Source organism: Podarcis raffonei, chromosome 12 (genome assembly GCF_027172205.1).
Source record: "Podarcis raffonei isolate rPodRaf1 chromosome 12, rPodRaf1.pri, whole genome shotgun sequence".
NCBI lineage: Eukaryota > Metazoa > Chordata > Lepidosauria > Squamata > Lacertidae > Podarcis > Podarcis raffonei.
Genome location: NC_070613.1, coordinates 2,382,346 through 2,395,026, shown reverse-complemented (window position 1 = coordinate 2,395,026; position 12,681 = coordinate 2,382,346). Strand labels below are relative to the sequence as shown.

At 48.0% G+C, this 12,681-nt stretch overlaps 1 protein-coding gene across 2 annotated transcripts; it reads left to right on the top strand.

The window, feature by feature from the left end:
• The first annotated feature begins 1,917 nt into the window (after window positions 1-1,917).
• Window positions 1,918-12,286, top strand: LOC128424291 (zinc finger protein 777-like). Of its 2 annotated transcripts, none has more exons than XM_053410308.1 (6): window positions 1,918-2,086; window positions 5,267-5,656; window positions 6,074-6,158; window positions 8,467-8,643; window positions 9,694-9,804; window positions 11,143-12,286. In XM_053410308.1, exons 1-6 carry the CDS (start codon window positions 2,063-2,065, stop codon window positions 12,114-12,116), a joined length of 1,761 nt encoding a protein of 586 aa, XP_053266283.1. In that variant the 5' UTR covers window positions 1,918-2,062; the 3' UTR covers window positions 12,117-12,286. The 2 variants fall into 2 exon arrangements, with proteins under 2 accessions (XP_053266283.1, XP_053266282.1); XM_053410307.1 differs by having other exon boundaries at window positions 1,924-2,086; window positions 6,041-6,158.
• The last annotated feature ends 395 nt before the right edge of the window (window positions 12,287-12,681 follow it).

Here is a 12,681-nt window from a genome sequence, read left to right as displayed (position 1 = left end):
ATGCAAAATGGATTAATCAGTTCCATACTTTTAAAAACAACCCCCAAAACAGCAATTTAACATGAATTTTACTATCTTAACGAGACCATTGATCCATAAAATGAAAGCAATAATCAATGTACTGAACTATAAAATAAATAAGACAGTGTTGTAGATGATGATTATTATTTCTTACCTGCACTGATGATAATCATTGTTTGGATGGGGGGCTTTTATCCATTTCCGCAGTCACACAATCAGTAGCTGAACTGGGTTCCACACAGTCACAAAAACAAATTAACCGAAAAAGCCTTAAAAACAAAAACGCAAAATAAATAGCAAAAACAAAAGCACCAAACTTAATCTGTTCCAGAAGTCTGTTTGACTTCTGAAATGTTCGAAAACCAAGGCGCAGCTTCTGATTGGTGCAGGCGCCCCGGAAACAATAGCCAACAGCCACATTGGACGTTCACCTTCCAAAAAACGTTTGAAAACCGGAAAACTACTGGGTTTTTGGCGTTTGGGAACCAAGGTACCACTGTAGTTAGTTAAAACAAAATTTAAAAATTCCTTCCAGTAGCACCTTGGAGACCAACTAAGTTTGCACACAAAAGCTCATACCAATAACAAACTTAGTTGGTCTGTAAGGTGCTACGGGAAGGAATTTTTTTATTTTGTTTCGACTACGGCAGACCAACACGGCTACCTACTTGTAACTGCAGTTAGTTAGTCTTATACAACTCTTCCTCCAAAGATCACAGGGTGGTTCACAACATAAAAATACAAGATAACACAAAATACATAGCAAATGAAAAAATAGCTACCCTTCTACCAACACACTGAAAAGGCCACAGGCTATTGAATCATTGTTAAACTACGGAACTCACTCCCACAAGAGGCAATGATGACCACCAACTTGGATGACTTTGAAAGAGGATTAGACAAATTCATGACAGAGAAGGCTATCGATTGCCACTAGCCAAGATAGCTGATCACACACACACACCATTTGACTGGCAATGCCCATCAACTCTGTGGGAGCCTGGCCCCCTCAAATATTTTATGGGGGAGGGGCTGAAAGAACCTTGGCTCCTATACTCAAAGTCGTGGGTTTGAGCCCCACGTTGGGCAAAAAGATTTGTCGCATTGTAGGGGGTGGACTAGATGACTCTTGGGTGTCCCTTGTTGTTTAGTTGTTTAGTCGTGTCCGACTCTTTGTGATCCCATGGACCAGAGCACGCCAGGCCCTCCTGTCTTCCACTGCCTCCCTCATGCTGGGAGCTTCGAGAACACTGTCCCACCATCTCGTCCTCTGTCGTCCCCTTCTCCTTGTGCCTCCATCTTTCCCAACATCAGGGTCTTTTCCAGGGAGTCTTCTCTTCTCCTGAGGTGGCCAAAGTATTGGAGCCTCAGCTTCAGGATCTGTCCTTCCAGTGAGCACTCAGGGCTGATTTCCTTCAGAATGGAGAGGTTTGATCTTCTTGCAGTCCATGGGACTCTCAAGAGTCTCCTCCAGCACCAGAATTCAAAAGCATCCATTCTTCAGTCCAGCTCTCACTTCCATACATCAAGGGTGTCCCTTGCAACTCTGCAATTCTATGATTCTTCAAAGGTTGCCTGTCATGTATGATCTGGCTGAGATTCCTGCATTGCAGGGGGTTGAACTAGATGACCCTCGGGGTCCCTTCCAGCTCTACCATTCTGTGAACTCTGCACATCCTCAGAGGCGCACAGGAGAGCTCCTCGCGCGCGCGCTTGGCAAGCGGAACAGCTTTCCCACGGAGCGCTGCTAGGCGCGCATCCTTTGGAGGGGTCCCTAGCAAAAAAACCTCCCAGGGGCAGGATCAGCTCCTATCCTCCGCGGGTGCAAGCGAAGCTCCCTTTGCGCTTGCTTGCTTTGTGCGGCGATGCTCTCCCAGGCCCGTAGGCGGCGGTGCAGCTCCGGAGTGACGCCGGTTCCCCTCCCTAGTCTGCACCCCGCCTCCCCGCTTTGCAAAGCTGCTCCCGACATGCTCTGAGCTGCGGATCCCGGCGCCGGCCCTCAGCTCCGGACGGATCCTTCGCTGAGACCCTCGGAGGCGCCATGGCCGACTGGGCGCCCGCGCAGGTAAGCAGCCGCGCCGTCCCCAAGCCCGTGCGCCCTTGCATCTCTCCGGCTCCTCCTCGCGTCCTCCGGGCTTCCTGGATCCTGCTCTTTCTGCATGGGAAGAGGATGCACTTTGCGCCTGCCTGATCCGGACGAGCTTCCCCCTGCCTCAGGGTACTTACCCCGCTTTTGCCCCGCTCCGCTCCCCTCCTTCCCGGTGCAAAAGGGAAAGGGAACGGAGGCGTCGGTTGTTAGCAGGCGGGATGGCGGAATTCTGCGGGTGGAGATGCGCGCTTGCAGCCCGTGCTGTGTGAACGGGGTGCTTAAATTCGGAATCAGGTTCTTCCTTTAATGGAACTCAATCTCTGCCTCTGCCCTCCCCGTGCCTGGTTGTGGCATTTGCACCTTTGGTGCAAAGGGACCAAGTGGGGAGCAGAGACCTATTAAGGGGCAAGGAGAGGGCAGAAAATTATGATTATTGTTATTATTGTTATTATTATTAGTGCTTTATTCTAAGGGGGGGAAAGGTGTTGGTACTCACCATGAAGTTGTGACAGTAAGTGCCACACTTTTAATATTTTTTTGGGGGGGCTACCAGTACCACGTATCCTTGAGTACCCCCAGAAAAACCCCACTGACTTATTGTTTTTATTATTGTTAGTACAAGAGCACTGTGGTCTAAACCACAGAGCCTAGGGCTTGCCCATCAGAAGGTCAGCAGTTCAAATCTCCCGTTGCTCAGTCCCAGCTCCTGCCAACCTAGCAGTTCGGAAGCACGTCCAAGTGCAAGTAGATAAATAGGTACCGCTCTGGCGGGAAGGTAAACGGTGTTTCCGTGTGCTGCTCTGGTTCGCCAGAAGCGGCTTAGTCATGCTGGCCACATGACCCGGAAGCTGTACGCCGGTTCCCTCGGCGAATAAAGCGAGATGAGCGCCAAAACCCCAGAGTTGGTCATGACTGGACTTAACGATCAGGGGGCCCTTTACCTTTACAAGAGGATAAGAAGAGCCTTCCTGGATGAGGCCAGTGGCCCAGCAACCTTGCATCCTGTTCTCCCAATGGCTGAACAGTGCCAGAGCATCTGCATCGTGGCTGGAAGCCACCCATCGCCTCCTTTCCATGAATTTGCCCAACCCTCTTTTAAGGCCATCACTGCCTCTTGTGGAAGAGAGTTCCATAGTTTAACTCTGGGCTGCATCAAGGACGACTTTGTTTTATCTGTCCTGAATCTCCCAAGTTTGGATGCCCCTGAGGTCTGCTGTAACGAGAGAGAGGAGAGAGAGAGAGAGAGAAAGAGGGACAAAAACTTTTCTCCATTCCACTTTCTCCATTCCATCCACAATTTTATTTTATTTTTAAAATTGCTTTTCTTGATTTTTGGATTACAAAAGAACATCATAGTGTTTCTGCTTTCAGTTCAAGAGTCCTTTTTACAGGTCGGCTGCAGTCAATTTGAGACACTGCTGTTATAGGTGGTGTGAGTTTGGGGGATGCCAGGCATAATTCTATAGACTTCTATCATTTCGCCTCTTTCTTGTCTTTTCTCTAAAGTAAAAAGCCCCCAAAGGCTGTAGCCTTTCTTCACTGGGGAGTCGCTCCACCCCCGTGATCATTTATCTGGCCCTTTCCTGAACCTTTTTCCAACTCTGCAATATCCTTTTTGAGGCGAGGCAATTGGAACTGTGCAAATTGCTCCAAATGCGGCCGCACCATAGATTTGTATAATGGCAGCCTGTGCTGTGTGAACAGGGTGTTTAAATCTGGAGTAGGGTCTTCCTTTAACGGGCTGCTTCTTCTGCCCTCTCCGTGCTGGATGGAGGCATTTGCTGCTTTCGGAAACGGATAAGTCGTGGGATCTTTTATTACTATTAAAACATTCCTGCATCGCAGGGCATTGCACTACCTCTACCTCTCTTTCAAATCAGAACCAGTGAAGGCGGTGAAGGTCCTGTGTGAGTGCCTGGAGGCGGTTGGAGGATGGATGGCGGCTAACAGATTGAGGTTGAATCCTGACAAGACAGAAAGACTGTTTTGGGGGGACAGGAGGTGGGCAGGGGTGGAGGATTCCCTGGTCCTGAATGGGGTAACTGTGCCCCTGAAGGACCAGGTGCGCAGCCTGGGTGTCATTCTGGACTCACAGCTGTCCATGGAGGCGCAGCTCAATTCTGTGTCCAGGGTAGCTGTCTACCAGCTCCATCTGGTACACAGGATGAGACCCTTCCTGCCTGTGCATTGTCTTACCAGAGTGGTGCATGCTCTGGTTATCTCCTACTTGGACTACTGCAATGCGCTCTATGTGGGGCTACCTTTGAAGGTGACCCGGAAACTACAACTAATCCAGAATGCGGCAGCTAGACTGGGGACTAGGAGCGGCCGCCGAGACCACATGACACCAGTCCTGAAAGATCTTCATTCGCTCCCAGTACGTTTCCGAGCACAATTCAAAGTGTTGGTGCTTACCTGTAAAGCCCTAAACGGCCTCAAAGGCCCAGTAGACCTGAAGGAGTAGATCGTTCTGCCCAGACGCTAAGGTCCAGCACTGAGGGCCTTCTGGCGGTTCCCTCATTGCAAGAAGCAAAGCTACAGGGAACCAGGCAGAGGGCCTTCTCGGTGGTGGCACCCGCCCTGTGGAACACCCTCCCACCAGATGTCAAAGAGAACAACTACCAGACATCTAGAAGAGATCTGATGGCAGCCTTGTTTAGGGAAGCTTTTAATGTTTGATGCATTACTGTATTTTAATATCTTGTTCGAAGCCGCCCAGAGTGGCTGGGGAAGCCCAGCCAGACGGGCGGGGTATAAATAATAAATTATTATTATTATTATTATTATTATTATTATTATTATTATTGCCCCTTCCCAACCACAGTGATTCCATTATAACAGCCATGTCCAACAGGTAGATTGTGACCTACGAAAGATCACTAGATGTCTGTGACAGATCACTGGCAGATCACTGATTCCCTCCAAAGAAGGTGAACCCCCAAGAAACGGGCCTTTCTATTAATATAATTCCCTGCATTATAATATTTATATCCTGCTTTTTCTGCAAGGAACTCAAGGTGGTGCTTCAGAGACGCGTTGCAGGCCAGTCTTCCCCAACCTGGCGCCCTCCACATGTTTGGAGTGTTTTCAGAAACGGCCAAAACAAAAAGCTTAGTTCCTTTTGTGAAAAAGCAACAACTTGTGTCCTTCCAACAGGCTCCGGAATGGGACGCTGAATCACGGGGCGCGCCGTCTTCCCTGCAGTCCCCCGCCGTCCTTGAGTGTCCAGTGGGGCAGGTGACGGAGGCGTCTGTCTGGACTCTGGTGGCCGCTGTCCAGGCGATGGAGAGCAAAGTGGACGCTTTGACGTCTCGTCTGCTGAGCCTGGAGGGCAGGGCAGGGACGGCGGAGAAGAAGATCTTTGAGTGCGAGAAGACGGAGCTGGAGATTGGGAACCAGCTGGAGGGCAAGTGGACGGTGCTGGGGACCTTGATCCAGGAGTACGGCTTGCTCCGGAGGAGGCTGGAGAACCTGGAGAACCTGCTCAAGAACCGGAACTTCTGGATCCTGAGGCTCCCACCCGGGGTCAACGGGGAGGCCCCCAAGGTAGGTGGACGCTGCCTGACGATAACAGGAGCAAGATTGCGTTGGGGGACTTTGTGGATGGGTTGATGGGACCAGCTCAGTGTACAGAAAGCTGGATCTGGGAGGAGACGCGAGCTCCCCTGGCCTTGCGTTAGTCGCTGGCAGGAGCCAGCCAGCAGTAAATCACACTGTGCAAGTTAGAGTTAACTCTTTATTAGCAAAAGCAGGATTTTTTAAAAAAAATATTATTATGTTTTCCATAATTATAACAAATACCACATAACAAAACAATCGCAGGGGGTTGAGCTAGATCACCTTTGGGGTCCCTCCCCGCGCTACCCTCCTAGGATTATTCGTTTCCCAGGGTGCTCTGGGGCATCAACTTTTGTGGTTGACTCCTTGCAGGTGACCTTTGATGGCAGCGCCGCCTTTTCCCAGGAGGAGCGGGAGAAGATGGAGGACTGGCAGAAGGAACTCTACAAGAACGTCCTGAAGGGGAACTGCGAATACTTGATCTCTCTCGGTAAGAGCCGCCGGGAGAAAGGAGGCTTCTGGGCCCTGCGTTCACCCTGGCCTGCCTCCGAATTCTCCATCACTTTGTTTTTCCCCCCAAATTTTTTTTGTTGATTTTCCAAATTTATAACAAACATATAAAAGAAAACATCAAAAAGAAACACAAACAAACAAGCAAACATAAATCCAAACTGTAATAATTCCATTTTTGTTAACATTGTTGGGTGACTTCCTCGAATCCGCCTGGCTGAATTTCCATATATATCATTGTAACAGTTTTCCAAAACTAATTTCACCTAAAAATTACTTAGTCAATTAACCTCTTTTTTCTTTTCATTTTAACTTTAAACATATTGTTCTATAACATCACGTATTTAAATCCTAGGCCAATCTGATACTTGGAAGTAATTGAATTCACCTTCACTTTGGGGCTGTCCTCAGTCTCACCTCTTCTGTGCCACAAAATGCCCGTTTCCCACATTGGTAAGAACTCGATCGCTCAGTGTGGCAGCCTCTACACTTTGGAACTCCCTGCCGATTGATACCAGGCCAGCACCTTCACTGTAAACTTTTCCAGCATCTGCTAAGAACACTACGGTCATACCTCGGGTTGAATGTGCTTCAGGTTGAGCGCTTTTGGGTTGCGTTCTGTGGCAACCCAGAAATAATGGAGCTCGTTACTTCCGGGTTTCACCGCTCGCTCATGTGCAGACGCTAAAAATGACATTACGTGCATGCGCGAAAGTGGCGAATCGCAACCCGCGCACGCGCAGACGCGCCGTCACATTTTACGTTCCATTCAAGATGCGAACGGTGCTCCGGAACGGATCCCGTTTGCATCCCGAGGTACCACTATACAGTCATACCTCATGTTATGTCTGCTTCAGGTTGAGCGTTTTCAGGTTGCGTCCCGCGGCGACCCGTAAGTAACGAAATGGGTTACTTCCGGGTTTCGCCACTTGCGCATGCGCAGATGCTCAAAATGACGTCACGCGCATGCGCAGAAGCGGCGAATCGCGACCCGCGGGTTGCGTTCTGCTCAGGTTGCGAGCGGGCCTCCGAAACGGATCCCGTTTGCAACCAGAGGTACCGCTGTATTGCTTAGACATAAGCAATGCTAATTGGGGATGAAATCAAAAATGAAGATAAGATATTATTTCAGTATGCCACAGCCGCCGCCAGATTATTAATTGCCCAAAATTGGAAAAATCAAGATACCCCATCAATTAGAGAGTGGCAAACAAAATTATTTGAATTTGTTGAACTTGCAAAAATGACACAAAAAATCAGAAACCAAAAAAATACAAAGTTTATTAATGACTGGAACAAATTTATGATATACATTGAAGGGAACTACAGAAGCCTAAAAACTATAGCAGATCTGATATACATCTTACGACGTGCAAATTATTAACAATTATTAGCTGCGGGGAAAAATAAATTATGTATATTAAGAAGCCTGAAAGCGGGAGGGATGGAGGTCAACAGAGTGTAGAAGAATGATTTAAGTTTCTAAGATATAAAGAGATAAGCGTGAAGACAAAGAACTGTAACGGAAATGGATAATATTTTTATGTTATGTTTAGATATTTGTTCTGTATTTTTTTTTCTTTGTAACTGTGAATTTGTTTTCCTTTTTGGTTACTTACATGAAACTTAATAAAAAGAAGTTTTTTTTTAAAAAAGACATAAGCAATGCTTAGAAAGTGATTCCAATGCTGTTTTAGTCCTTTAAAGTACTGTTTCTTGATTCTTATTGTTTTATTTTTTTGCAGACCGCATTGAGGGGTGAGGTTTTTTGTTTTTGCAATCAGGCCTGTGTAAGTTTTACGAAACGAATGAGTAAATATCCTTCTATTTTCCTAAAAGCAGCCTTTTCATCCCACTCTGTAAATTAAGGGTGTCCTGTAGTTAGCTAAATATGTTACGATAACTTAAATAGAATTACTTACAATTATCAGGTTGGCCTAGGATTTAAATATGTGATGTTATAGAATAATATATTTAAAGTTAAAATGAAAAGAAAGAAAGAGGTTACTAAGCAATTTTTAGGTGAAATTAATTTCGGAAAACTGCTACAATGATATATATGGAAACTCAGCCCAGCGGGATTCGAGGAAGTCACCCAACAATGTTAACAAAAGTGGAACTATTATAGTTAGGATCTATGTTTGCCTTATTTGTTTGTTTTTTTGATGTTTTCTTTTTGTATTTGTCGATATGTTTGTTATAAATCTGGAAAATCAAATTTTTTGGGGGGGGGGGAACCAACTAAGGATGTCCTGTCCTTTTCTCTTTTCTCATCGCAACCCCAACAGATTATGCAATCTCCAAACCAGATATTCTGTCCCGGATTGAACGAGGGGAGGACCTGGGTCCTGGTGAACAGCAGGACGCGGACTCCAGGGAGAACCTCGGGGATGCCAGCGTGGCTGAGAACCCCTTGCAGAAGCAAAGGAACCATCAGAGAAGCGCAGCTCCAGCATTTGTCCCAGGTGACTGTTCCAAGCCGCTCCTTGGTGTTTAGGGGCTGGGGTGAGAATCTTTGGGTCCCTTTCACCTCTATGGTTCTGTGATCTTTTGGACTAGGTCCTTTTGGACTAGGCCTCTCCTGGTATGCCCCGCGGAGAACCTTAAGGTCCACAAATGACAACTCTTTGGAGGTCCCAGGTCACAAGGTGGTTAGACTGGCCTCAACTAGGACCAGGGCCTTTTCAGTGCTGGCCCCGACGTGGTGGAACGCTCTTGTCACAAGAGACTAGAGCCCTGCAGGACTTGACATCTTTCCGCAGGACCTGCAAGACAGAGCTGTTCTGCCTGGCCTTTGGTTTGGACTCAGTCTGACCCTTATGTTTCCCTCCCCTTATGGTTTTGATCTATGGGCTACTTTTAAAATGAGGCTGCATTTTAAATTGCATTTTAACCTGTATTTTAAATTGTTTTTTTTCTTTTCCTATTATTTTTTTACTGTAATTTTACTGGTGTTAGTCGCCCTGAGCCCTGCTCTGGCTGGGGAGGGCGGGGTATAAATAAAATTTATTATTATTATTATTATTATTATTATTAGTGAGCTCCATGGCCCGGTGGGGATTCGAACCCACATCTCTCCCAGGTCCCAGTCAGACACTCTAACCACTGCGACACACTTCCAATGAGAGCAATTCTTGGGGGGGGGAATGGTTTGTATGAAGGGCTTTTTGTTCTTGTTTTTATTATGTTTTATTATGTTTCTACCCAAATGCAATTCTGGTTTTAAACGCAGCATAAGGAGTCTCTATAGGAGTATATTGTATTTAAAAATGGGGTTTCAGAGTTTGTAGGGGTTTTTCGAATACTTTATGTAGATTTTTCAATGTCATTGTTCTGTATGGGACAATGACAATAAAGATGTATGTATTCTCAGTTTTCACCTTGTATTTTTTTCTCGTGAACTGCTCTGAGGTCTACAGATGAAGGGCCCTATGGAAATTTGATAAATAATAATGACGACAATTCACATATCTTAAGAAAGGAAGAAATCCCATCTTTTCCTATCTCCTCTGCAGGTTCTCCTGAGTCCATCTCAGAGGCTGCCTCCTCCTCGCAGGTAAAACAAGAGCAGGAGCCCTTGGCTAAGGAGGAAGAGGAGGAGAGTCCAGGAAGCAAAACAGCCCCAGGTGAGTGATCAATGGCCCTTTTTTAAAAATCTGAAAGCCAGAAATGGGTAGCTGTTAGGCCTTTTATTCTGGAGACCAAGGGGTCTGGCATTAACATCCCAGCAGGATCTTTCTCCATGAAAAAGACTCTTAGATGCTTCCAGAGGATATATTGGGGGACCTTGAAGGGGGGGGGTGTTTGGGGGGAAGAATGCGGACCTGTGTGTCCTTTGTGTCCTTTGTGGTGGAGATGCCTAATCTCTCCAGTCCAGTGGAGGCCTTAATCCCTTGCATTCATAGGTGGCAAATACTGATTTCCTCTTCCTCCAAACCTTTAACTCCCCAGCCATTTTGCAAGGCAGTTTTGCAGTGAAGTAAAGCGCCAGGGATCAGGCCGAGCTGGCATCTCCGGAGCAAAATGTTGCTTTGTTTGCCAAGGCCTAAAGTCATAGAATCGTATAATAATAATCATAATCAATAATAATTTTTTAGTTATACACCACCCTTCCCGGTTCAAAAACCAGGCTCAGGGCGGCTAACAACAAATTTAAAACACTTTATTATAAAAGCAGCATAAAATACAGTATAAAAACATGAATAACAATAAAATAAAAACATGAATAACAATAAAATTCAAAAATCAATTTAGGGGAAATAAGCATTAGATAATCCCCAGGGCTAGCTGGCTGAATTGGTCCTACTTGGGCCAGCGAGGAGGCCAGGGGAGAATTAGCTGTGGGGTCTCAGAGCGGGTGATCTTCATAAAAAGGGGAGAGGGGGGGAAGGAAGGGGAATAAAAGATCAGGCTGAATTCAAATTAAAGGCCAGGCGGAATAGCTGTGTGTTTGCCACCCTCTGGACCTCTTGTGGAGGAGAACACATGAAGAAGGGTCTCAGATGGTGACCACAGGCTCACCTGTGGATTTAGATGCAGATTGTGCATGGATAAATATAACGATACTTGGAATGCATTTTTGTAAAATTATAATGGCTTGTTGATACAGTGGTACCTCGGGTTACGTACTTAATTCATTCTGAAGGTCTGTTCTTAACCTGAAACTGTTCTTAACCTGAAGCACCACTTTAGCTAATGGGGCCTCCTGCTGCTGCCGTGCTGCCGGAGCACAATTTCTGTTCTCATCCTGAAGCAAAGTTCTTAACCCAAGGTACTATTTCTGGGTTAGCGGAGTCTGTAACCTGAAGCATCTGTAACCCGAGGTACCACTGTAATCATATATTCATTGCAACAATAGCAGTGCTTTTTGAACTATTTACAATCTCAAACACTTTTTCCTCCCCCACTCACTTCTTTCTCTTTATTTGTTCACAAATAAAAAATAAAATAAATTGTTGATGCAGTTGACAGCTGGCTGATACACCAAAAATGCCGGTCGCCTGAGGAGCTGGAGCCCCACTGGACTCTGGCAGAGAGATCGGAAGAGAATGTCTACCAGGACGTGAACGGCAGCTACGGTCTTGGTCAAGCGTTACCCCAGGGCTTCGCCGAGCAAGTCTTCCCCGGGGCAGCAGAGAGGGATCCTGTCCCCCCAAACGGACCTCACCTCCAGCGGGGTTCCCCTGAGCGGCCCTACATCTGCGCCGACTGCGGGCACGCCTTCGTCCGGAAGGAGAATTTCACCCGGCACCGCCGCTCCCACCTGGGCGAGAGGCCTTTCTCCTGCCTCGAGTGCGGGAAAGCCTTCGTCCACCAGTCGACGCTGACCACGCACTACCGCACCCACACCGGGGAGAAGCCCTACGGCTGCGCCGAGTGCGAGAAGCGCTTCGGCCGCCTCTCGACCCTGGTGGAGCACCAGCGGACGCACACCGGGGAAAAACCCTACGCCTGCGGCGAGTGCAAGAAGCGCTTCGGCCGCCTCTCGACCCTGGTGGAGCACCGGCGTACGCACACCGGAGAGAAGCCCTACCAGTGCGCCCAGTGCCACAAGCGCTTCACCCGTATGACCAACCTGACGGTGCACCAAGACACCCACGGCGGGGAGAGGGCGTATTCCTGCGCACGCTGCGGGAACAGCTTCCCCCAGAAGGCAGGTTTCCTCAAGCACCTGCGTTCCCACGCCCGGGAGAAGCTGCACCAGTGCCAGGACTGCACCAAGAGCTTCGCGTGCAGCTCCTGGCTGCTCCGGCACCAGGCGGCGCACTCGGGCGAGCGGCCAGAGGGTCGCTCCTGCTGCCACGTCTGCGGCAAGGCCTTCCGCTGCCAGCGAAGCCTGAAACTGCACGAGCGCAGCCACGCCGACGCAGCGGGCGGCCCGTGGGCAACGCAGCACGACAGCCAGGCTCCTTTCGTGAAAACGGAGGAGGTGGGGTGATGGAAGGGGGCAAAGGGGCTGTATGGTGAGGGTCTCCCCTTCTGGAAACTCCCCCCAAAATTGAAGGCAGGCAGCCTGTCTGGCTCTGGCACACAGCTGACTTGGGTTAGCAATAAATCTGATTGTTATTTTTATATATATTCTTTATTGATAATAAAATGTAATATGGAGATTTGGGTGTTGTTTCTTTCTTCCCCTGCTTTTTCTACCTCTTTTCATGGCTTATTTTACTGTGTGTGCCAATAAATCTGATCATACGCAGGCAGGCGTTGGCCGAGGCAGATCTTAGTGGGGTGATTGTAACATCGTGGCATGGAAGAGAGGCCCATGGGTCATCTTTACCAACTGCACTGGCTCCCGGTGGAGTACAGGGTCAGGTTTAAGGTGTTGGTTTTGACCTTTGAAGCCCTGTATGGCCTAGGACCCGCGTACCTACGGGACCGCCTCTCCTGGTATGCCTCGCGGAGGACCTTAAGGTCCACAAATGACAACACTTTGGAGGTCCCAAGTCGCAAGGTGGTTAGGCTGGCCTCAACTAGGGCTGGGCCTTTTCAGCACTGGCCCC